Source organism: Monopterus albus, unplaced genomic scaffold (genome assembly GCF_001952655.1).
Source record: "Monopterus albus unplaced genomic scaffold, M_albus_1.0 scaffold26.1, whole genome shotgun sequence".
Taxonomy (NCBI): domain Eukaryota; kingdom Metazoa; phylum Chordata; class Actinopteri; order Synbranchiformes; family Synbranchidae; genus Monopterus; species Monopterus albus.
In genome coordinates this window covers 3,926,854-3,949,103 of record NW_018127906.1, presented here as the reverse complement: position 1 = coordinate 3,949,103, position 22,250 = coordinate 3,926,854, and the positions used below count along the sequence as shown (strand labels likewise).

At 39.9% G+C, this 22,250-nt stretch overlaps 2 protein-coding genes across 8 annotated transcripts in view; one reads left to right on the top strand and one right to left on the bottom strand.

The window, feature by feature from the left end:
- Positions 1 to 8,457, top strand: part of rnf215 (ring finger protein 215) — an 11,776-nt gene extending 3,319 nt beyond the window's left edge. Inside the window, exons 2-10 of one of the 4 annotated variants that reach the window (XM_020595061.1) lie at positions 947 to 1,090; positions 1,725 to 1,796; positions 2,585 to 2,697; positions 3,386 to 3,440; positions 3,540 to 3,644; positions 5,009 to 5,125; positions 5,446 to 5,589; positions 6,062 to 6,164; positions 7,200 to 8,457. In XM_020595061.1, coding sequence (XP_020450717.1) covers positions 947 to 1,090; positions 1,725 to 1,796; positions 2,585 to 2,697; positions 3,386 to 3,440; positions 3,540 to 3,644; positions 5,009 to 5,125; positions 5,446 to 5,589; positions 6,062 to 6,164; positions 7,200 to 7,222 — 876 coding nt within the window. In that variant the 3' untranslated portion in view covers positions 7,223 to 8,457. Of the gene's footprint in view, positions 1 to 946; positions 1,100 to 1,724; positions 1,797 to 2,584; positions 2,698 to 3,385; positions 3,441 to 3,539; positions 3,645 to 5,008; positions 5,126 to 5,445; positions 5,590 to 6,061; positions 6,165 to 7,199 lie in introns of all 4 variants that reach the window. The other 3 variants (XM_020595059.1, XM_020595063.1, XM_020595062.1) reach the window with 3 other exon arrangements.
- Positions 8,458 to 8,880: 423 nt separating this feature from the next.
- Positions 8,881 to 20,622, bottom strand: ascc2 (activating signal cointegrator 1 complex subunit 2). Of its 4 annotated transcripts, none has more exons than XM_020595045.1 (19): positions 20,574 to 20,622; positions 17,509 to 17,616; positions 17,252 to 17,410; positions 16,885 to 17,058; positions 16,601 to 16,730; positions 16,398 to 16,465; positions 16,124 to 16,237; positions 15,559 to 15,671; positions 15,364 to 15,438; positions 15,165 to 15,269; positions 15,002 to 15,070; positions 14,375 to 14,449; positions 13,773 to 14,019; positions 12,135 to 12,331; positions 11,660 to 11,779; positions 11,264 to 11,488; positions 11,007 to 11,091; positions 10,272 to 10,363; positions 8,881 to 9,854 (listed from the first exon to the last, which is right to left on the bottom strand). In XM_020595045.1, exons 2-19 carry the CDS (start codon positions 17,590 to 17,592, stop codon positions 9,683 to 9,685), a joined length of 2,304 nt encoding a protein of 767 aa, XP_020450701.1. In that variant the 5' UTR covers positions 17,593 to 17,616; positions 20,574 to 20,622; the 3' UTR covers positions 8,881 to 9,682. The 4 variants fall into 4 exon arrangements, with proteins under 4 accessions (XP_020450701.1, XP_020450704.1, XP_020450702.1 ...); XM_020595048.1 differs by having other exon boundaries at positions 10,272 to 10,360; XM_020595046.1 differs by having other exon boundaries at positions 17,509 to 17,620; positions 20,574 to 20,621.
- Between the last annotated feature and the right edge of the window lie 1,628 nt (positions 20,623 to 22,250).

Sequence of the window (22,250 nt, the reverse complement as noted above, 5' to 3'; positions counted from 1 at the left end):
CTTTCGGATGAGTCATCCATACAAATATTTCTTGCTAAATCAGGTCCAACATTAATAAAAAATCTATTAAACTTATTTACTACATCCTCCATTCTATTAACATGTATCTCATTATCCACAAAATAATGAGGGTAATTGTCCTTACTGTGACTGTTTCTAATCAAACTGTTTAATATTTTCCAAATACCTCTCATATTATTTTTATTATCTTCTAATAATTTAGTGTAATATTGTTTCTTACATCTCCTCATTATCTCAGTTAATCTATTCTTATATGTCTTATATTTTTCTTCCACCATATTTGATTTATTTTTTATAAATCCTCTATATAACGCATTCTTCTTTTTACATGCATTCTGTAGTCCCTTACTCATCCACGGTTTCTCACTGTAATTCCTAGTGGTCTTATACTGCTTTCTAGGACAGTTCTTATCATATAATGACTTAAATATATATAAAAATTGCTCATATGCCTTGTCCAAATCTCCTTCCCTGTAAACCGATTCCCAGTCCTGAGCCATAAAGTCCTCTTTTAACTTCCTTATAGCATCTTCATTAATCACCCTCTTATAAATAAACTTTGTTTTTGGCCTTTCTTTTCTATACTGGCAATCGTAAACCAAAAATACTGGTAAATGATCACTAATATCATTTATAAATTGAAACAGGAAACTTCCACTGTTTTCTGATGTTGAATAGACAAAACAATCGATTAATTAAGGAAATAATCACTACTTAAACAGAATAACGCTGGCCTCCCTAAAACAGCCACTGCTTAGAAGCCCCTTGAGAAAGACAGCTTCTGCTAAAAAGCTTTGAGCTGTCAAAGTATGTTATCAATTCACAACTTGTTGCATGTCCATGTGAGTTTTTGAGGAAACATGCATCTGTCAGTTTTAGGGCTTTTACTTTGAAGTACAAACATTTACCTGGTTTCTCTCACCAGGTTCAGGACGTGGAGCCGCAGGTGAACACAGAAAAAGGCAAGGACTGTTCCAAAGAGCAGGAGCCGTGGATCGGGGTGGTTCCTGTTGAGATGGATGACAGCAAAGCCTCCACTGGAAACCAGGAGTCTTTTGCCGATGCTATGGTCAGTAAGGTGAGTGGGATAACAAAGTCTGTCGTGGTCATGCTGCCATCAAGGAGTTGTATTGTTAGGAAATGTTGTTGTTTCTTCTGGTGTTTTACTGTCTGCTGTACTGCCTCACCTCAAAGCTGGAATGGCCATTCTCAGTCCGCTGTCTGAATTTACAGGCTGGCCCACGATTATACCAGCCTTAGCTTGATCTGTATGAACATCAACCTAATCTGTCCTCCTCCCTGTGCTCGTTGATTTTGATTTGTTGGTTGTGAAAGAACAATATTTTAATTTTGCATCATTTGTAATATTTTGTATGAGCATTGTAAAATAATTTTCATTATCTGAAGTGAAAAAGCTACACAGTGAACACTGGTCTGGCTTGGTTTTAGATAAAAACAAAACGGAGTGGGATTGTGATCCAGCTGAACAGGCTTCATGTGTACTTTCAGGAAGCCACTTTTCTGAGGCAGAAACTGTGAGCATCAGTTTTGATGTGGTGTGTGATCGATATCGAAACAGACTGTTCTTCCTGGGGTCACACACACAGCTCAGAATCACATCCCAACACACTGTGATCTTTATTTCCAGTAACACTGTATTTGTTAAGTGCCTGAACTGTAATATTCTTTTATGTCTGCTCAAGATGAAGCGAGCCTTGTTCCTCGGAGCATCGGCGCTGATCATTCTGGCTCTCAACCAAAACACCGTCAGTGAGGTAAAGTCAGAAACCTAAGTGAAGAGCATGCAGTGACAGGTTGTTTCTCCAATTATTTCTCCATCTTGTGTTTTGCTGTGTGATGTGGGTGTTCCTGCATGATATATGTGTGTGTGTGCACCAGTTGGTGTATTAGCAGTGCTGATGCAAGTCATTCCATCAAGATGTAGATAATTTATACTCTTCATGATAAAGGATTTTGCTTATAGAATAATAGTTAGATTTTTAAACTTCCATTCAGAGAAAAACTGCCCGCACACTGTCAAAGCAGAAAAAAGGCTTTACACGTGAATAAATAAATACATTTATTTCATGTGGGAAAAGTGATATGGTGAATAAAAGGAAGTGTTTCAGTCAGATTACCATCCACACCACTTGCAGACTATGTCATTCTAGAACCACAAGTGTTGCATACATGAACAGAGTCGGCGTTAATCTTGTGCTCTCTGTGCAGACTGTGTGACCACACCTAGCTGGTTGTTGAGTTGATGTGGAACACCTTGTGGTCCGAGCTCCTCCTCTCCTGATTGGTCTGTGCTGTTAGTCTGATTGCCTATTTGTGTTTCTTGAGTTACAGGCTTTGTACATTTGCTCTGACTGGAACTTTCACTTTATTCATATGGTTTTACTTGGAATACGTTTACTGTTTTGGCTCTGTAGAGCCTCTTTACTCCTTGGTCAGTGTGCAGGACTGTGGTTTCTGGCCGTACACACCTGGCATCTTTTGAAAAGAGTAAGTTTAAGAGTTCACACTCAGAAGAAGCTTTTGAATCTGTTCATGCTTATAGGCTAAACATCTGGCTCTGCTGTTGCAGATGGATCTCTCTCAGGTGCTGTCCAAGCCCATCATTGTGATCCAGACCTCTGAAAATGTCACCAAGCTGATTGGAGCTTTGCTCAGGTACACAACATCTTATGATCAGAGATACTGCTAACATGGAAACAGCTCTACTGGCAGATGCACCTTTCTCTGAAATCACTGTTAAAGATCAACAAAATGCAGTTTTTTAAATGAATGAGAGGAGTTACTGTATATACTGTCACATCTTTGATGTGCTTATTATGTTTGAATGGCCATGATGCTGTTGGCAGAAATCATACAGTGCTTTGAAATGCACCAGGTTAAAGCATTTTAACTTGTGTACCTACTTAGTCTCATTTACTTATTCTTACATATTTCTGTTCTTATATTATAATTTAATGTGGTTTTATGTTTAATCACCAACAGTGTTCCAACTTTCTGTTATCACTGATTTAATCACTGATGTGTTTGAGAAGTTTGCTTAATTTTTTTATATAAAATATTTGGAAGAAATCTAAGTACATTATTTGAAACAGTACTGCATATAGCCAAGAAAATACAGGTGTTAGTACACCAGCATATTCTTAGTCTAATTAAGATCGGAGTAATCATTATATGATTAATCTGGATTTTAAATTCTTTGACTGAATTGTTTGTGCCTTTGTTTTGCCCATGGGCCAAAAAGTAATAGGGCCACAAGTTTACAACAGATAACTTTGCTGATCTGCTGTAAATGTAGTGATGGAGGGTTTTCGTCTGCACTAAATGCCCGTTGATCTCTTTACAGGGGCCTTCAGGTGACAGCAAGAATCACTTATAAGACAATCCTGCAGGACAACCTGGTGAGCTCCATAGCTGTCACAGACAGTTGTTAACACCGTCCAGTGGTGAGTGCACAGATGACAGGCTGCTGATGATGCTGCTGCTGTGTGTTGGGGCAGGGAGCCACGCTCACGCTGTGGTCCAGCTGCGGTCGATCGAGAGGAGGGCGCTATGGGGAGTGGCAGGGGGTCATCTGTACGGGAGAGACCAACTCTCAGGTCCAGGTAGGGGAGCAGAGTGAGCATCAGCTTTGTTGGTGTGCTTTGTTAAATTTGCTGTAGCACTTAAGGTGCTCCACAGATGTGTTTCCAGGTGTTTGGGTCTGAAGACTATAGGTCTGAACACCAACCAACCAACCAAAGAAATAAATACTTAAAATAATTTTAAAAAAATCTGTGGATGTGGAAACAAGAGCTTTGAAGATCTGTGCAGCCCTCAGCTCAGCTTAGCAGTATACGCCTGAATTTTGAATCAGACTATCAACAGCAATGTTGCATTGTGGTAATGTAGGCATCAGCTTTTGACAAGAAAGAAGACTGTATCAAATAGAAAATACAAGATCTTTAGTTCTACTGCATCAATTTTTACTGCCTGTCATGAGCCTGGCAGCAGAATTAAACTGACACAGGGAGTGATTGTTTTGTTTTATTTAAACATTGCATAATACAAGAACATAAGCACTGAGAAACAACTTCAAGGCACATGTATATATGAACACAAAAGAAGAGCGTTACAGAATACACAACCTAATGACTGAAATGGAATAGACTAACTTAAAAATGTAAAAGTAAATAATTAAAAAGAATGTGAGCTTAAGTTGTGTCCAATTCAGAATGGCTTTTCATACATTCTAGTGAAGTAAGAAAATGTCTCCAATTCTTTTTTTTAAAGTCTCTGACTAGAAGTGTTGCTTTTATATATTAGGCTTTATGACCAAAGATGTTTCCGTAGTAATACTGAGGTGTTGAACACAGTTACTGTGCTGTACATTAGCTGCAGCTTCAACAAAACCATCACAATATTTAGGGCTTTTATTTTTCACACAACTCTGCTGAATGTTTTCTGAGGGTTTAACCACAGCGCCCAGTCTTCACCAGTGGGTGGAGTTTTCATGAGAACATGTCAACTGTGAGATGTGGCTAAAGGATCCAGATCAACAGGCCTTGAGTCAGGTTATTTTGTTTTCAAGGTCAACTTCTGTTTTGTTCAAGGTTCAAAGTGTTTATTTGTCATATGCACAGTTAGGAAACGTGTTTCCCTGTACAATGAAATTCTTACTTTGCCGTCCACAAGAATGCCATAAAATAGATAAATAAGTAACACAAAATCTAAGGCACTTTAAGCTTTTGTTTTATCAGTTTCATATTATTATGGTAGAAATCATCATATTTAGGAAAAGCAGTGATCTATAAATCATTTAATATTTGCACTCCATATGTAGTTTTTTCTTTTTTTTTTTTTTTTTTTTTTTTTTTTAATGTTAAATTGAAGCTGAAGTCTGGTGTATAATCAGCGGCTAACCTGCATTTTTGCCTCTATTACCTGAAGTGTTTTCTGTGTTGTACTACAGTATTATTTTTGTTTGTAGAAGTACCTACAGCAGCTGTGGGACACCGTCCTCTTGGTGGCTTTGATCCTCAGCACAGGAGTCATCGTCCAGGCTCGCTGGCAGAACCAGGGCCGCCAGCTCAACGACGACTTGGAGGTAAAATCTGATATAATCACAGGTTCTTCTTTGGTTTTGGTCTGGACACTAATATCTTTGGCATTCTGGAACTGCAGTCTCTGTTTTCCTTGCCAACATTTATGCCAGTAATCTTAGTGGAGAGTAACTCCCATTCCCACATTCCCTCAATTACAGTTTTGAGTTACTTGAACTTAGCTTGAGTAATTCTGTTTTCTGCTGCCTTCCACTCAATTTTATTTGCTAACTTTAGGTAGTATTTACTTTGCTGCTTCAGTCATATAATCAGAGAGCACTCATTAAGCTTCACACATGACAATAACATGTTCTGCTGTCTTCAGCTTCTTCCTAAACAGGATGTTCTGAAGAGAATGTCATCCCTGAAGACCAAAAGGTATCGTCGGCCCAAACCCTGGTGTGACCCGTCGCAGCCGGTAGAGACGGACAACTGTGCCGTGTGTCTGGAGCCGTTTAACAACAACCAGGTCAGCTAATACGCCCTGATTTGGCCACCAGTACTTTAACATACACATATGTTACAGATGCATGTAAAAGACTGTGCAGGACAGCTGATTCTGCAGTGATTTGTTTTGTTTTTTTAATATTACTTGGACCTGTTAGCTGTCCAATTAGGAACAGCAACTCTTCCTGATGTCAAGATATAGCTGAAGTTTTATTCGGTGAAATTACTTACGCTCACTTCCGTCCTGGTGCGTGCACACAGTTTGTCGTGAATCTACAGTTTTACGCATCTGGCCCCAGATATGCCAGAACCAGCTTTAATGTGTTTTGAGATGATCATGAGTGACAGATATTTACCAATTTTAGATATCATTTAGTCAACCTGGGTAGACCTGACCTTTTCTTATCAGTAGTAATACCCTGAAAAGTTATTTTATATACATAATGTAAATGCAAATGATACATGATATGATCTAAACTAGTTTGTTGTCCCAGTGTCTGCGGGTGCTGCCGTGTCTCCACGAGTACCACAGAGATTGTGTTGACCCCTGGCTGCTCCTGCAACACACCTGTCCTCTGTGCAAGCGCAGCATCCTCAGTGAGTTCACCGCATCACGCACACCTACACAAATGTTGACTCATCGTGCTTGACTGATACAAGTTTGCAGCGTCAGTACTTTGGTGTTGAAGATACTGCTCATTTTTACTTTTATGTACTGGTAGAAGTATTCACCTCATTTAAATAAGTAAATGTAGTAATATAAAAATACTCCACTGCAAGTAAAAGTACAGAATCATGCATCATGGCCCCAGTCAGTGTTTTATTATGACTGGATCCTTAATGTGATAACCTGATATCTCCATTGGTGGAGGTGAAGTAGGTTTTAACAATTTCACACACTTTGGTGGCTTAATCTATAATAAGACATATGTTGTAAAGTAACTGTTTGTCTTAATGTGACACATTTTGAGTGAAAATACAATATTTCTCTGAAGTGGAGCAGAAGTACAGAATAGCAGAAAATGTAGTTATTGAAGTACAGGCACCTCAAAATTGTGTACTTGCATGAATATAGCTATTTACTTAGCATTACCATTTTCCTGCAGGAAACCATAATATCACCTCAAAATAGCTTTAAGGGGGGAACCTCAATTATAGTGGCATTTTTTTATCTGGTCAAACAAAACCAACAATGGTTTTAGATTCTTAATTAAATAAAAATAATCAAAGCAACAATCCTCGTTAATAGTGACAAACCCTCATTGTCCAAATAGTACCTTTTGTTTAAAAATGTTTAACAAGTATCAGTTATGGATTTGCAGTGATTGAGAAGGTAATAGTAAATTTTACTGGCATTAGTCTTAATGTTCAGCTTTTTTATTTTTATTTTAACTGAAGCTGCAGCCGTTAAGGTTCGTTTCATTATCAATAGTTCTCTTATTGCTGTTTGATATTTCCATATCTTACAAGACTACGTACATCTGTGATGCTGGTACCATCAATTTCTTGGTGTTTTAACTCCATTCTTTCTCTTATTTCCTGTCTGCCTCTGTACTATCAGCTTTCTGGCAAAGGCAGAAATACCAAAAGAATTGTCACTGTTATTGCTGATTCTCTTTTTTTCTTCTCTAGGCAGCGTCTGCAAAGACAGCTAACGGTTGCCTCACCTCCACAGCTCTGGGAATCAACGCTCGTCCTCAGTGACACTCAAGTAGCAATTTTATATTTTTACGGACCTCACCGCTTCCTCCTTCCAGCAATGGATTGTGGGAGCAAACACAAACTTCTGACAGCAGCTGACCAGCCCCCTGAACTGCAGAGCAGTCAGATTTTGACCACTGACCTTCAGCTGGGTCTAAGACAAAGTGGTAGTATAAACAATACTAGAAAGTACTGTACCAGTACTGTTGTGTGTGTGTGTGTGAACAGTACTCCTTCCTGGAATCATGTTATTTGTTCAGTTATGGAAACATTTGTTTGCATGTGTGATCACAGGAGTGAAGATGTGACTCTTCACACAGTCTCCTTCTGCTGTTTCTCTGCAAACCTTTGGCTTTTATTTGGTAAATGCTGAAAAGTCCCAAGTCCTTTCTGGTTCACTTTAGGTCCAGATGTTGTCAAGACCCAACTTTTCATTTGTATAACTGCAAGTTTAAATGTGTCTGACTTGAATCTAGGTTCCAGACTCATGCCCTGCAGTTAATTGTTAACTGTAGAGCAGAGTGTAAGGATCCCCAGCCACAAACCCCCTTCCTGAATTTTACTTAAAAACTCAAGTTGTATATGTTACAGTAGGACCGTTTTGTTTGTTAGTGATATTAAACAGGTATTTTAGTTGTCTGTGGCTTCAGTTCAGCTGAATTTACCGCTTTTTAATTTTCATCTGCTTCTTTCTATTGAGAAGGTCTGTGTGAAGAAGTCGATCTGTTCTGCTCTAAGCGTTTGACATACTTAGACCAGAACTGTCCCAACAAGAGGCCCTCCCACACGCCATGTGAAAAACCTGTCCTCTGCTCCTGACGCACAGTTCCACGGGTAATCCTAAAAGTCCAATTTCACTTTTGTACTTGAACATCTTGGATGTTGTGAAAAGTATCTGCTAATTTTCTATCTAAAAGGAAAAATTCAGCATTTTGGGAAATATGCTCATTCACCTTCTTGCCTAGAGTTAGATGAGAAGCACATCCAGTTACCTCAACGTAGCATAAAGACCAGAAACTGGGAAAACTACGAGCCTGGCTCTGTCCATAGTTAACTTCTGTGACATAAGTCCACACAAAAACTAAACTGTAACAACAGCAATAACACAGTTTTACATTATATATATAGACTACTTCACCTCAACTGTGATGACCAAACTCCATAGGTCTGTAAAACCAGTCTTCAGTTTTTGTACAGATTAATAAACAAGTGAGCCTTGGAGGTGCCAATAGGCTGAGTTTTATCTGTGGACAGAGCCAGGCTTGTTGTCACCCTTGTCTTTAAGCTAAGGTGCTTGCCTTCATATTCACTGTACAGACAGGATGGGTTGGAGTTTGTCATCTAACTCTTGATAAGAAAGCAAAATAACATTTCTCAAATATCTGACTAGTCCTTTGCAGAAATACAAAACGGCAGCACAGTAAAAGGGATAGCAAATAAAGATAAATAATTGCCATCTCAACATTCAGGAAAATTAATTTCGGAGCTAACCATGCAGCGATACTCGGAAGCATCTCAAGTGAAATCTACAATACATTCTACTGCAAATGAAAAAAAGTCAAATCCAGTGGATTTTGGCATCTTTTCATTGATGAGTCAAAATCCCAGGATGTCAAATATAGTATTCTATTTATTTGTTTTGTGCAATGTTAACTCAATTACATGTAGGCTTTTTTGTTACAAAATGCAGATAAGCTCTTTATAGAAAATAGTCTGTGCATGGAAACCTACAGTTCATCCTCTGTACAGCACAAGTTTACAGACCGAAACACGACAGCATCATAAGGTCAGAGCGGATTCTTTTTCTAGATTTGTTTTAGAGAAGGCTGGACAAAAGTGGATGGAATCGCATGCACTGTAACGTTACATGCAAGCAGGTTTTACATATAATGCTCTTTCTACTCATCTTGTTTAAGCAACAGTGTGTCCAGACTTGATCACCAGGTCAGTAATTGTTCTTCCAGTTACAGAAGGAACTGCGGTCTCTCTAAAACCCGCTTCCTTTTTAATCCTATGTTGTCTGCTTGATGATGTCAAAGAAACCCCTTTCCAACATTCTGGATCTTAATAATAAAGTGGTTTGTTACTTGGCACAAAGAAAAGTCTTATTCTTTGTCCTCAGCTCTCACTCTGAACTTTGGTTTTTAATGAGCTATAAAAGAAAATGATTTGGGGCAAAGAACTGACTGTCCTTCAGGCTCAAACACTAAAGGTAGATGTTCAGTGTCAAACGTTTCAGTGAGCTGCTTGGCAGCTACTGATAAAGTGAAAACACTCTAAACTAATGGCAACTCTTTAGCAACTGAAAACCTTCAGTGGCCTTTCCTTCTCAAGCAAAGACTGACTTCAGGGCTGGTGCATGATTAAAGCCACAGACCCGACAACAACCGATTCCTCTTCCCCTCACTCACAAGTCAGGAGGGGATCATGCCTTTGTTCCTCTTGCGGTCGGCCATGGTGCGGCGGTTGTGGTTTGCCACACGGTTCTTGTTGGCTTCCTTCTTGCGTCGGTCCGATGATGTCTCTGTGGTTTGTCCTTGGCCTTTGGGTCGGCCAACAACATTAGTGGAACGCTCCGGACGGAAGCTGGAAGAGAAGAAAAAAAAAAAAAAAAAGAGAGGCTAAGCATTTTACGAGTTTGTGAACTTTTACACAAAATTTAAGTCTTTTTTTCTGAATTTAAGAAGAAATATTTAACGTGAACACTAGAAACAAATTCTTTTTACCATATAATGAGCAGGTCATGCTAAGCCTCTCAGGTTTAAACATTCATGTGTTAATTGCAACATTTCTCTTAAAGATAATGTTTTCATTTCCACTCAGCTCTTAGTCACTTTCTAGTCAGGTTGACTGATGTAGCTCAAAATCAGAAATTTGACTGAGGGCTTTGTGATATTTACAACATACAACAGGAAAAAAAAAGTGTGTTTTTTTCTTTTAAGAAAAGGCCTGAATCACAGAGCTAGAGAAAGTAAGGATCTGCAGCGTGAGTCCAGTCTTTACCCTTTCCTTTGCTGCATGGCAGCTCTTCTGGCTTCAGCCCTCTCCCGCAGCACAGCCGGGTCCTGCACAAACTGGTCCCTGTTTACATTCTTCTGAAATCCAACATATAAAAACATGGTTGAAAAGTACAAAAGAAAATTAAAAATGGCAACACGCAGATAGAATGGCCACACATTTGTAGCTAAAGCCTTTCATTCCAAATCTACATAAACATTTCAGAATACAAAGCAACCTGAAAATCATCAGGCAGCATAAAAAAAACAAACATTTTTATTCACTAAAGGTTTATTTGGCAAATTTGTTAAATCCTTACATGTGTAATAACTTGGTGTAATACTGGCCTCCTTGTGAGATGGTCAGAATTTGTGAATGCAACCCATTATACCTCTGAGAAGACAAGTGCAGACCTATGCTTGTAGATCACACTTGCTGAAAATATAAAGTTGGTTTTAGCTCCTGTAACCATCATTAACAGAACTACATGTTAGCGTTACCCAGGGTATCCTACCTACATCCCCTTCTGTCTGGCACTATGCACCAGTGTGCACAGCCTCCACTTTAAGAGCTACTTGATACCCCTTGAAAACCTCAGTTTTGCAGCTCTCCAGTTACAAAAAGCACAGTTGTGACTCTTAAAGCTACACAGATAAATATGTCCTTTAGGAGTCTATTAGAACAACAGTACTATCTTATCAGAGAACATTTAAAGATGGGTTTAAAAAAAGGTTTATGTACCTGTAAAGTCTCTTCCTCCTCTTCGCTCTCCTCCTCATCCTCAGGTTTGTTTTCTTTTCTCAGCACCTGTGGGACTGTGAAGGGCCTGCCGAGGACACAAAATTTAAAAAGTACAATAAACACAATGAGCATCCACAATAAGAACAACATATTCTAAGTTCAGAATAAATCCTATCAAAATTAAAATGTGATTTTTAAATTCTACTTCACTGCGTCTCGACTCTGTGATCAAAGACACAGACACGACTCTGATCTACCTTCTATTGAGCAAACTGTCTCTGTCCAGGTCATTGACTCCCACTTGGTTCATGTCATAGGTGTCATCGTACTCGTCATCGTAGTCGTCCAGGCCATAGGTGGCTGCGGCTTCACCAGGTTCAATGACGACTTCATCCACCACCGTCTCATAGGCCTGGTAACGAGCCCTCTGCTCCGCTATGTGCTGCTTGTCATTGAGCATCTCTCGAGCGCCCTCACCTTTCCTGTAGGGGTCAGAAGACGCTTGGCCTAAGATAGTCTCACCTGTTTACTTTTTGTTTTGTCACTGGTACATTCGTCTTTTGCATCATTACTACTGTGTAATTTGAAGTACATAAAATGTCCAGGGCATATTAATTTTTGTTTAGAGAGCATCTCCTTTGTGTTTTTTTTACCTCCTGCCCCTCCAGATGCGAGACATGTCCACCTGGTCCCTGCGGAAGACGTCAAACTCATCATCGTCAAAGACGTTGGATCTGCTGCTCAGGACACTTCGAAGCTCCTCCTTCACTGGCCTGGAACCAGCACACAAGAGGTTCAAACAATAGGTTTACCATAAACTTTAAAACCAGCCTTTTCATACATTCCGATTTTTTCTCCCAGTTCTTTTCTTTGCCTATTATATGTGAATGCCAAGAGAGAAAAAAGAAACCTAAATTGCACAAATTACTTTGGAAAAAGAAGCTGACTGTGGCCCAAATATATAGAGAACAAAATGCAAAAAATGTTGCAGTAAAAACAGGAATCGTCAGAATTCCTGCAGTTTTTATAACAAAACGGTGACTGTTACTGTATGTTTGCATTGAAGAGATGCCTCCAAAAAAATAAATCAGCCTTATATGCCGAAGCTGTCCTAGCCTTTGGTGTCACCTTGGCATGGCACGGTCCAGTTTGTCCAGGCTGGGGGCTAACCGGTCCTCCAGGATGTTGTTGATGACCAGCTCAGAGTTGTAGTTGTACTCTTTCAGGCAGGCCAGCAGGAAGCCTTCTCCCAGATCAGGCAGCAGATCCCTGATACACGACAGCAGAGACTCCAGCTCCACTTCGCTCACAGAACAGACCTCACCCTGGAAACAAAAACAAAAAGAGAGACACAGACAATACCAGAAATAAAGTATACTGCAAAAGTTGGGTGTAAGTCACTTTCAGCCATCTGTGGTGCCAACTCACACCGATGGCTCTAACCATTGGGGGCAACTTGGGGGTTCAGTGTCTTGCCCAGGGACACCGACATGTGGACTGCAGGCACCAAGATTTGAACTTCCGACCCTCAGGTTGGGAAAAAAACTGCTCCACCCACTGGACCACAGTTGCCCCTTACTGCATGTTAAATCCATGCAAATCTTAGCACTTTCTGCAGGTGTGGTCTTTTTCACGCCTGTTCATATGAATAAGCATCAGTATTTTTCAGTCTATGCAGGTTTTTAGCTTCCTTGGAATCCATACTTTTATCATACAAATGTAAATGCAGTGCCACTCCGCTGTGTTGCTTGTGTTCTTTCATCATTTATGTATTTTATGACTTATAGCACTTTGCCTTTTCCTCCCAGACATACCTACACACCAGTGCTGAAAGACGTTTTATTCCTTTTTCCTCACTGTACAATATAAATACCCAGCATGAAAAGTCTGTGAAAAGATCTGTTTATTTATTTATTTATTTTTTAAGTAAAGTGAGAAGAATTAAAATTTGGGGCTTGGCTTAATTATAATGACATTTTGCTGACAAGTTTTCGTTTTATTGAACTCATGGAGATAATTATCTGAAGTTCGGGAGCAGGACCTCATCCTAATCCTTCCTTTTCCACATAGTTTAAATTCTCCATCCGTACATATTTCTACCCCCACCCAGTCTTTCCCTCCCTTATTCTTCTGCTTTAATACCTGTCCTTTCTCCCCATTCCTACAGGCGGGCTGCCTGTGAGTGGAGCAGACCCCCTAAGCCTTCCCCAAACCCACCAGGTACATAAGTATGCATTGTTCCCTTGAGCATATCCATGTTTAGTGATGGTAGGTCCCTGCTAGTGAATTGTATTTTATCATGGTGTGCAACCTTTTCATTTCTTTACTTAAACCTATTATGCAATATAAGCACTTTAAGCTGCAATTTATGCATAACAAGCATGATAGAAAATCATTTGCTGTGATTAGTCTTTTAGTAGATGGAAACTAAATTCAGTCATTATTTTGATAATAATCTTTCAGTATTGTTTAAGCAAAAATTCCAAACATTTTCTGATTAAAGCTTCTCCTACATGATGATTTGGCATATGTCATGTTTGGCAATATCTGGCAAACCAAATATTTGTTTTTTTAAAACTGTTGATCAAACTAAAGCCAATTCATCAAGAAAATAATGAGCAGATTAATCAATAAAGAAACTAATCGTTAGTTGCATATTTTAGAACAGAATTTTGTTAAACAAGCATATTGTATTATCTGTGAAGCTTCTTTCAGCTGGTAACCAGCGATGGCTGACATACCCATGTTAGTAGCCAGAGAACTCACATTGTTTCCTTTACAGGGAGCATCCAGCATGGCCTCTGCTCCCTTCACACCGTCTCCTCCATCTCCTGGTTCTCGGACCTCCTGAGGTTTGAAGCCAGCTGAAGAGGCAGCAGGGCCCACTGCTTCCTGATTAGATGACGACAATGAAAAGGCTTTAGACCGACTCTGGTTCTGTGGTTTTTGTCGTCCCACGCTGTCCCAGGCACTTTCCACCCCCTGAATCAGGTAACACGTCCTGGTCTCATCACTGAGGGAAGCAGGTTGTTAAAGAAGAAAGCAAGTAAAACAAATAATTCTACAAGAAAATGGTTTGCTACAAAAACAAAAGGCCAGCTTTGAGAACACTCTTCCATCTTGGGACTGTTGATTTTGGCCACACATAATTGACACTTCTCAAAAGGCTTTAATTCAAGAGCCAAAGCTCTGATCTTAAAGGAAATGCTAAAATGTCATTTTTACATTTGGAAACACACATGCAGAGTTTGGTGCCCACCTTCATCTTGACTTGATCTGTTCTACTGCCTAATCAAAAACTTCATTACTTTTGTACACTGTTGCCTGCCATACAAATCTGTATAAAGTTAAGGACCTGTTAAGGATACATGACTGGGAGTGCCTGTTGTAGGAGGCCTATGTCATCTGCAATGGGGAACAGCTCATCGTAGTCTGACAAGAACCTGAAAGGACAAACAGACAAAACTCAAATTAAGGCTGTGGACCCATAGCCCATTCTCCAGTTTATTCAGACTGTGCCATGATTCCACTGGCACTTTTAAGTTACATTATTAGAAACAAGTGGATCAAGTAAAAATATGTTAATAATCTTAATGAACCACAAACAATACTGTCACTAAGCTTCACACATTTAATTAATTTTTCATTATGTGGCACTTGAGCTACAAAAAATGAACAGCCTAATACAGAACTGTGTTTCTTTACATCGTCTGTCAAGAATTCCAGATGCAGTCCCATTAGACAGATGTCCAGTGGGTTAGACTTAATCAAAAGCCATTAAAAACACAATACAACAAACAACAGTGTTTCCTATGTGGACATGCAAGTAAAGCAGAGAGAAAACCAAACAGAAAAGCAATCATTCAGTTTCTCATTGCTCTTCAAAACAAACTGAAAAACAAATCACTTCTTAGATTTAATGGTGACCAACTGACAAACCCCCCAAATACCTTGAAGGAAACAGCCAGCCACACAATCTGAACTGCTGGTCTTACCTTTTCTCAGGTAAAAAAGACGTGAAATGTTGTAAGAGTTCTTCTGCAAATGTTTGCATGTTTTCTCTTCTGCAAGAACATAAACATTAGCAGAGTTAATGTGTGTGTGAATGGGTAACACTAATCCTACAAATGCTGTATGCTGACAGCTTGGACGTCTCACCCATCCAGAATTGGCTGCAGGCAGGTGTGATGCAGCAGCAGGTGAGATGTCTCCACCATCTTACGACAGGAGTGGGACAACCTCTTCCACAAGTCCTCCTGAAGACTAGAGGAGGGTGGGGGGTGGGGTCATTTATTCAGCCAGTGGGTCTTAATCATTCAGCCTGACACTGTATTAAATCCCTGAAAGAGATACTCACCCTTTATCGTCAAAGTTTCTCTTCCTAACCGCCTTCTCGAGGTCAGGCACAGCAGCCTCATAAAACGAGGCCAGTCTGCCAGGAGAGAGAACCAGATTATCACAAGAGTTTTTGTTTTTGTTTTATATAGAAGCATGTTAATGAGAGTTGAGAGGTGGTGCTGTCAGCTGAGAGGCGAGTTCTCCATCTGTCTACCTGTTGACAAAGTCGTGGGAGTGGAAACTGGAGCAGGCGGCAGGAAAGATGTCCAGGAAGGCATGGATAGTCGTAGTTGAGTCACACAGGTACAGAATTATATCTCCAAGTTCCTAGAACATAAAAGGACAAGACAGCAAATTAACAATGACATGACAGAGCCACGCAGTAATAATGACACCATTTGGTATTAATCTAGGTTTCACCAAAATTAGAAAAACTGTTGGTCATTTTACCTTTTGCTTTTAAAAATAACAGAACCAAACAGGTCACCTAATGTTCCTGCTAGATCTCTGTCCTGAGCACATGTTAATACATTTGTATGTTGACGGCTACTAAACATATGACTGATTTGTCTACAAGTATGAACACAGATGTTGAAGTAATCAAGCAGTTACTTCCCTTTTTCCCCATAACTGGAGTACAAGTTTACTGCTCTTGTGTTATGTTCAAGAATGGGTTTGGACTAGAGTATGGCTTGAGCTGCATATTTCTGTCCCAACCCGAGCCTGAGTTTGTGCAGTGTTTTTCTAGCATGGTCCTTGTGGTGTGTGGTGCATCTGACCTGCTGGCTCATGGCCATGGCAGTGGGCTGTTTGTGTGCGTTCAGCTTCATCGGCTCCATGGCGGCAGCTCCTTCACACCGGAGACCACACTTTTCCAGGATGGTGTCAAACACCTGAATGTCACAGAAGATAAATGGAGAGACAATGAGGAGGAGAATGAACTATAATCCCACAAAAAGACATTTACATTTAAGTGATTGGGGTGTCTTGAATTAATTACATTTTTAACCATTTAAACTTGTAGATAAGTGTAGTTTTAAAAATTGATCTTACCTGCAGCACAGTGGGCACCGTCTCTTCCAGGTCACTGTAATAAGATGGCTGCTGGGTAAAGATGTTCTCTATAAAGACATCATTACAGAAGTTAATGAAGAAACAAAACTGATAACCTAACAGATCACTACCTATTTTAACCTTATGGATCTATTTCATTTCATAATATAACTCGCTGATAAGACAGACTTTAAACAGCTCACCTATCATCTTATGCAGCAGGTGGTTGTTGCCCTTTCCAAAAAGCACACACAGATCTAAAATTTTGGGAATGTCAAATAGGAAGTTCTCGTAGATAATTTCTCCAAACACCGCTGGTGTTAGGAAGTTCTCCTGAGGGAAGAAGAGCACACACAACTCAGCAGGTTATTTTGCACGGTTTTGTACTGAGGAGTTGACATTGTCAATACCACTGTACACCTGATGCACAGTCAAATCAGCTCATTGATAATGATTTTAACTGGTAATTAAGATCAACATTTCTTACCTTTGACTCTTTATGTGTGGCCATCCTGAGGAAGGTCAAGAAGACCGCTCTGTGGATGGAGCGCTGCATATCGGCCACGGCTGGGGAGGAAGGCAGGGCAGCAAGATCAAGGCCCCGAGGAGCATGACGCAGGTACGAATCGAGGCACCTCTGCAGGGACTCATCAAACACCACCTGGTGAAAAAGACAGACCATGGCAGTGAAAGGGGGAAAAATGGAAAAACTGTTCCTATAAGAATAACTGAGTGACATCCATGCTGCTTCCTTTAGGCCCCTGGTCACTGGACCTTCTAGTCTGTGGACAGCTGTGGGTAAAGGAAAATAAAATGTAGCTCAGCAAAATGCTTGTGTATCAACAGTCCCTTACCTGACACCAGAACCTATCATGTGGCAGTGCAAGCAGCCACTCCAGGTCCTCTGTAATGAACCTGGCTTGTTCCAAAAACTCCTCCACCTCAGCAGGAGAGCCATCTTCTGGTGGGGGCTTGTAAGGCAGAAAATAACGCTCCTCCTTCCTCTCTGGGTGCTGATTTGGAAAAGAATACACAGGGTTTGATTCTAATAAATTGGTCTTTGTGAGAGGCTGTTGCTGGGACTGCACCAGCATCAGGAGAGCTGACTCACCAAAGCAGGAAGTGTGTGCTCTTTTCCCTGCGGGCCAGGCTCGGTCACCTGCTGCTCATCCAGCGGCACCCGGGGACAGGCCATGACTTCACCCTCGCTACGTTTCTTCTACCAAATCATACCAAAACAAAGAAATTCAAAATACATTTAGCTTCTGTATATCAGTCATTGTAGTTTTTTGTGGTTGTATTCTTAAATATTTGAAGTATTGGCCGAAGTATTACACCTCTTATAGGGGAGGAGAAACTAGAATTGGTTTAAGCCGTTATTAGGAGATAACATAACTGTTTTGCTACACTATGGTAACAAAGGCTGCAAGTAACAATTAGCTAAATTTTATCATCAACTGGTCAAACATTTCTTATTAACCAATTATTGTTTAGTCTATAAAACATAAAACAGAGAAAATATTTACCACACTTTTCCTGAATATTTCAGTCTTGTTTTATATTAACAGTTTCAAAAATGACTACAACAATGAATCAATTATAGCCTAAACATGGTTGATTATCTTTCTTTTTGTGTTAATCCACAAATCAATTTACTAATTAACTGTTTTAACTCTAGAAACAAATATCCACTTAAACTTTTATTTGTATTGGCAACTCCGACCAAGTCAAAGAGCAGGATTACTTTAATACAATATTATGTTACAAAAGCCAGTGCAACTGACTCCAAGTGCCTTGGGTTCTCAGTTTGTAAGAAGAACTTTATCATTAGGCTGACATGAAGAGACCAGTGAGTGAGATCAGTGGATTGGAAAATATGGTTATGGCTTTTGTAGAGCTGCTTCTCCTAGTGTTTGGCCTGATGGCGGAGCTCAGCTCCTCCACACACATGGAGCACAGCAAGCAGAGGCCACGAGGAGAGCATGACATCAGTTGAAGTAAATCCTTTTGCTTGTTACTGTATGTGCAATAAAACCTTGGCAAGTAAATGAGCAGAATCTTGCAGAAAAGCAATCAATTCAGCTTTGCCTGCAGCCTGTCCTCCACCGTCTTGATGCGTTGACCATAGTGAGCATTTACCAAGCAGCATTCTTACAACCCCACTGCCAACCATCATGCTTTTACATCAGAAGCTAATTTGTTCCCTGGGCTTCAGTCCTGTTGTGAAAATATACATCATAATGTGTTTGAGGGTCTTTTACACCAGGGAGAGTTCTTGGGAATAAAAGATATATCACACACACACACACACACACACACACACACACACACACTATATTGCCAAAAGTATTTGCTCGGCTGCCAGCACATGCAAATGAACTTGATTAACAACCAATTCTTAATCCATAGAGTTTAATATGATGTTGGCCCACCCTTTGCAGCGATAACAGCTTCAACTCTTCTGGGAAGGCTGTCCGCAAGGTTTAGGAGTGTGTTAATGGGAATTTTGGACCATTCTTCCAGAAGCGCATTTGTGAGGTCAGACACTGATGTTGGAAGAGAAGGCCTTGATCGCAGTCTTCACTCTAATTCATCCCAAAGGTGTTCTATCGGGTTGAGGTCAGGACTCTGTGCAGACCAGTCAAGTTCTTCCACACCAAACAAACTCACCTTGCTTCGTCCACTGGTGCACAGTCATGTTGGAACAGGAATGGGCCGTCCCCAAACTGTTCCCACAAAGTTGGGAGCATGAAAAACAACCCCACATCATAATCCCCCCTCCACCAAACTTTACACTTGGCACAATGCAGTCAGACATGTACCGTTCTCTTGGCAACCGCCAAACCCAGACTTGTCCATCAGATTGCCAGTCAGAGAAGCGTGATTCATCACTCCAGAGAACATGCCTCCACTGCTCTAGAGCCCAGTGGTGGCGTGCTTTACACCGCTGCATCTGACGCTTTGCATTGCACTTTGTGATGTAAGGTTGGATGCAGCTGCTCGACCATGGAACCCCATTCCATGAAGCTCTCTACACACTGTTCTTGAGCTAATCTGAAGGCCACATGAAGTTTGTAGGTCTGTAGCTCTGCAGAAAGTTGGCGACCTCTGTGCACTATGCATCTCAGCATCCACTGACCCCACTCTGTGATTTTACATGGCCAAGCACTTTGTGGCTGGGTTGCTGTCGTTCCCAATCTCTTCCACTTTGTTATAATACTAAGTTGACTGTGGAATATTTAGTAGTGAGGAAGTTTCACGACTGGACTTATTGCACAGGTGGCATCCTATCACGGTACCACGCTGGAGTTCACGGAGCTCCTGAGAGCGACCCATTCTTTCACAAATGTTTGTAGAAGCGGTCTGCATGCCTAGGTGCTAGATTGATTATATACACCTGTAACCATGGAAGTGGTTGAACACCTGAATTCAATGATTTGGATGGGCGAGTGAATACTTTTGGCAAAACAGTCTTAGTGTGAAATTGACAGAGGCTGGGGAATAGTGTTGCTGTGGTGTTTTCCAACCATATGTGATGTTTAAGAGGGGAAAAACTATTAATGGTAAAATGTAATAAGATAATGAGACCACTGGGATTTAATCTTTTAACTGTGATTTTGACAGTACGACAACGACATTAAAATACAGTAAGTTAATTGTAATGTTACATTAATAAAGGAAATTGCATTCTTCATTTCACTCCTGTTGACAGTTAACTTAAAGGGTGTTGATAACAGCATATATGACTTAAGCCGAAAGCCGCTGCTGCTATAAAGCTAACAGCAACGGTTTATTCAGCTTACTAATGTTCGAAAAACTTCAGCTTGAAACAGGTAAAGCTAACTGTTTAGTTTGCTACCCACGTTAACGTTGGCTAGTAAAATCAACTTAACATTGACAATGTAACGTCTATACCCTTCGTAGCTCCCTTGGAGTGATGACATATAGTTATTTAGCTAAGGTCCAACTTACAATCTAACGTTACGCTTTTGGCTAAAGTAAGCTAACGTTAGCTACCCGCTGTTTAATAAATCCCAACACAAGACAGCACGTCAATGAATGGACAGGCTAACGTTAGCGCAGCTAATGTAGCTAACCAGCTGGTGACTTTGGAACCGTTCAATTGTGACTCGTATATAATAACTGTGGATGAAAGAAGTTAATAAAGCTGCTCACCTCTTAATATGACCGTCGGTGAATCTATCAAGCCATTCCTTCAGTTTCCAAACGTCTTCTACTCACCGGTGCGTTTTTTTTTTTTTTTGTACGAACGCATGTGCAACAAAACTACCTCTGGTTTTCTTTACCGCCCCCTCGTGGGAAACAGTGCGCAGCTTCAGTGTGACTTCTAAAATCTTGCTTGCTTGTGTTGTACTGTCAACAGTAATAATAATAATAATAATAATGTGCCCGTATTCATCCCTACTATACAAGACAGCTTCATTATTCCAGAGACCCTGATTATGGACAGCCAGAAATCAAACTAGTATCCTAAACCTGAAATGACAGAAACTTACAAAAACTTTGACAACTGATTAATCATTTAAAGCATTGTTTTAAATTCCATAAATAAATAAATAGGTTGCTCTAGCTTTTCAAATGTTAATATTTGATAGTAAACAACAACTGCTTTTTGGCTGCTTGTCAAAAAAGTAAATTGAACATAAGAATATGAATGAATAAATGATTGGAATTTATTGAAGTGTGATGCCATGTCATGGCCCATTCATCATGAAATTACAAAACACCTTTACATTGTATATCAACTTTTCTTCCTTCAAAGAAACATCCACCAGTTGTCTGGTCACATAGCAATTCAAATAGTCATTAGAGAAAAAGGATAGAGAAAACAACTAAAATAAGTAAAAAACAAAATAAATCAACATAACCCTTCAACATTATATTCATTGTCATGATAATCACATCATCAGCACAACACTCAGTGATGATACAAAATGTTCTTCCCAAGTGTTCCTGAAGCCACTTTAAGTGTCTCTTTATCAAACAACCATTTTTATTGATTCCATCATCTCATTCAGATAATTTATATCATTAAACAAAAAATGACGATACATGTTCAAGGAACAAAAAAGATTCTCACACATGAATAATTAAGATATGCTGTTTTTCACATTTCACACAAAGAATCAGTAAAGATATATAAATAAATGTTAGATACTGTACATTGATAACAAAAATAATTGTAGGTTGCAGGGTTACAGCACTTCCATAAAAAAAAAAAACCCTTCTAAAATTTCCACCAAAAAAAAAAAAAAAAAAAAAAAAGCAATTTGCCTAATATCAATTTCTGACACTTTTTCTGCTGTACTCTTCATCTAATGGAGAAAATATGTAAATAAATACTTGTTGCCTCAAATACCTGAATATTGATTGAAGCTTTGTATTAACAGGGGATTTAAGAAACAGAAATATTGTTAATGTTAAATTTTAACTAACTAGTTAAATTTTTTATTTTAACTAATGTTAAATTTTAATTAACTAGTTCCGATATACAGAGGTGCAAACTGGTGAGAGTCCAGTAAAGGCTTTATTCTATTATAAAGCCACGTCCGGTTCTTTCAAACCAGGAACTCAGAGGGACGACTCAGACCACTTGGATATATAAAAAATATAACCGTGCTGGTTTATTCAAAGGGTCACAGGCAAGAATTAACATTACACGTCCAGGCATCTTCCACCCCCAAAGCTGCTCGCAGGCAGCCCGGAAGAAGCAAGACCCCGAACCTAATAGCCTATACAATTTAATCACTTCGTTGGGCTAGCCCCATCCTACACAGGCCACGTCAAACCGTGACGGCACCTGATATGCCAGCTTGGCAGCTGAGCAGAGCA

Bases quoted from the DNA above. Each gene is read 5' to 3' on its own strand.
- ascc2 (XM_020595045.1), bottom strand. From the start codon at position 17,592: ATGGCCTGTCCCCGGGTGCCGCTGGATGAGCAGCAGGTGACCGAGCCT. The intron at 15,672-16,123 runs GTCAGATGCACC...TTTATGTTCTAG, and splicing joins CCATGGCCATGAGCCAGCAG to GAACTTGGAGATATAATTCT. The intron at 12,332-13,772 runs GTGAGTTCTCTG...TTTTGTTTCCAG, and splicing joins CTCCCTGTAAAGGAAACAAT to GGTGAGGTCTGTTCTGTGAG.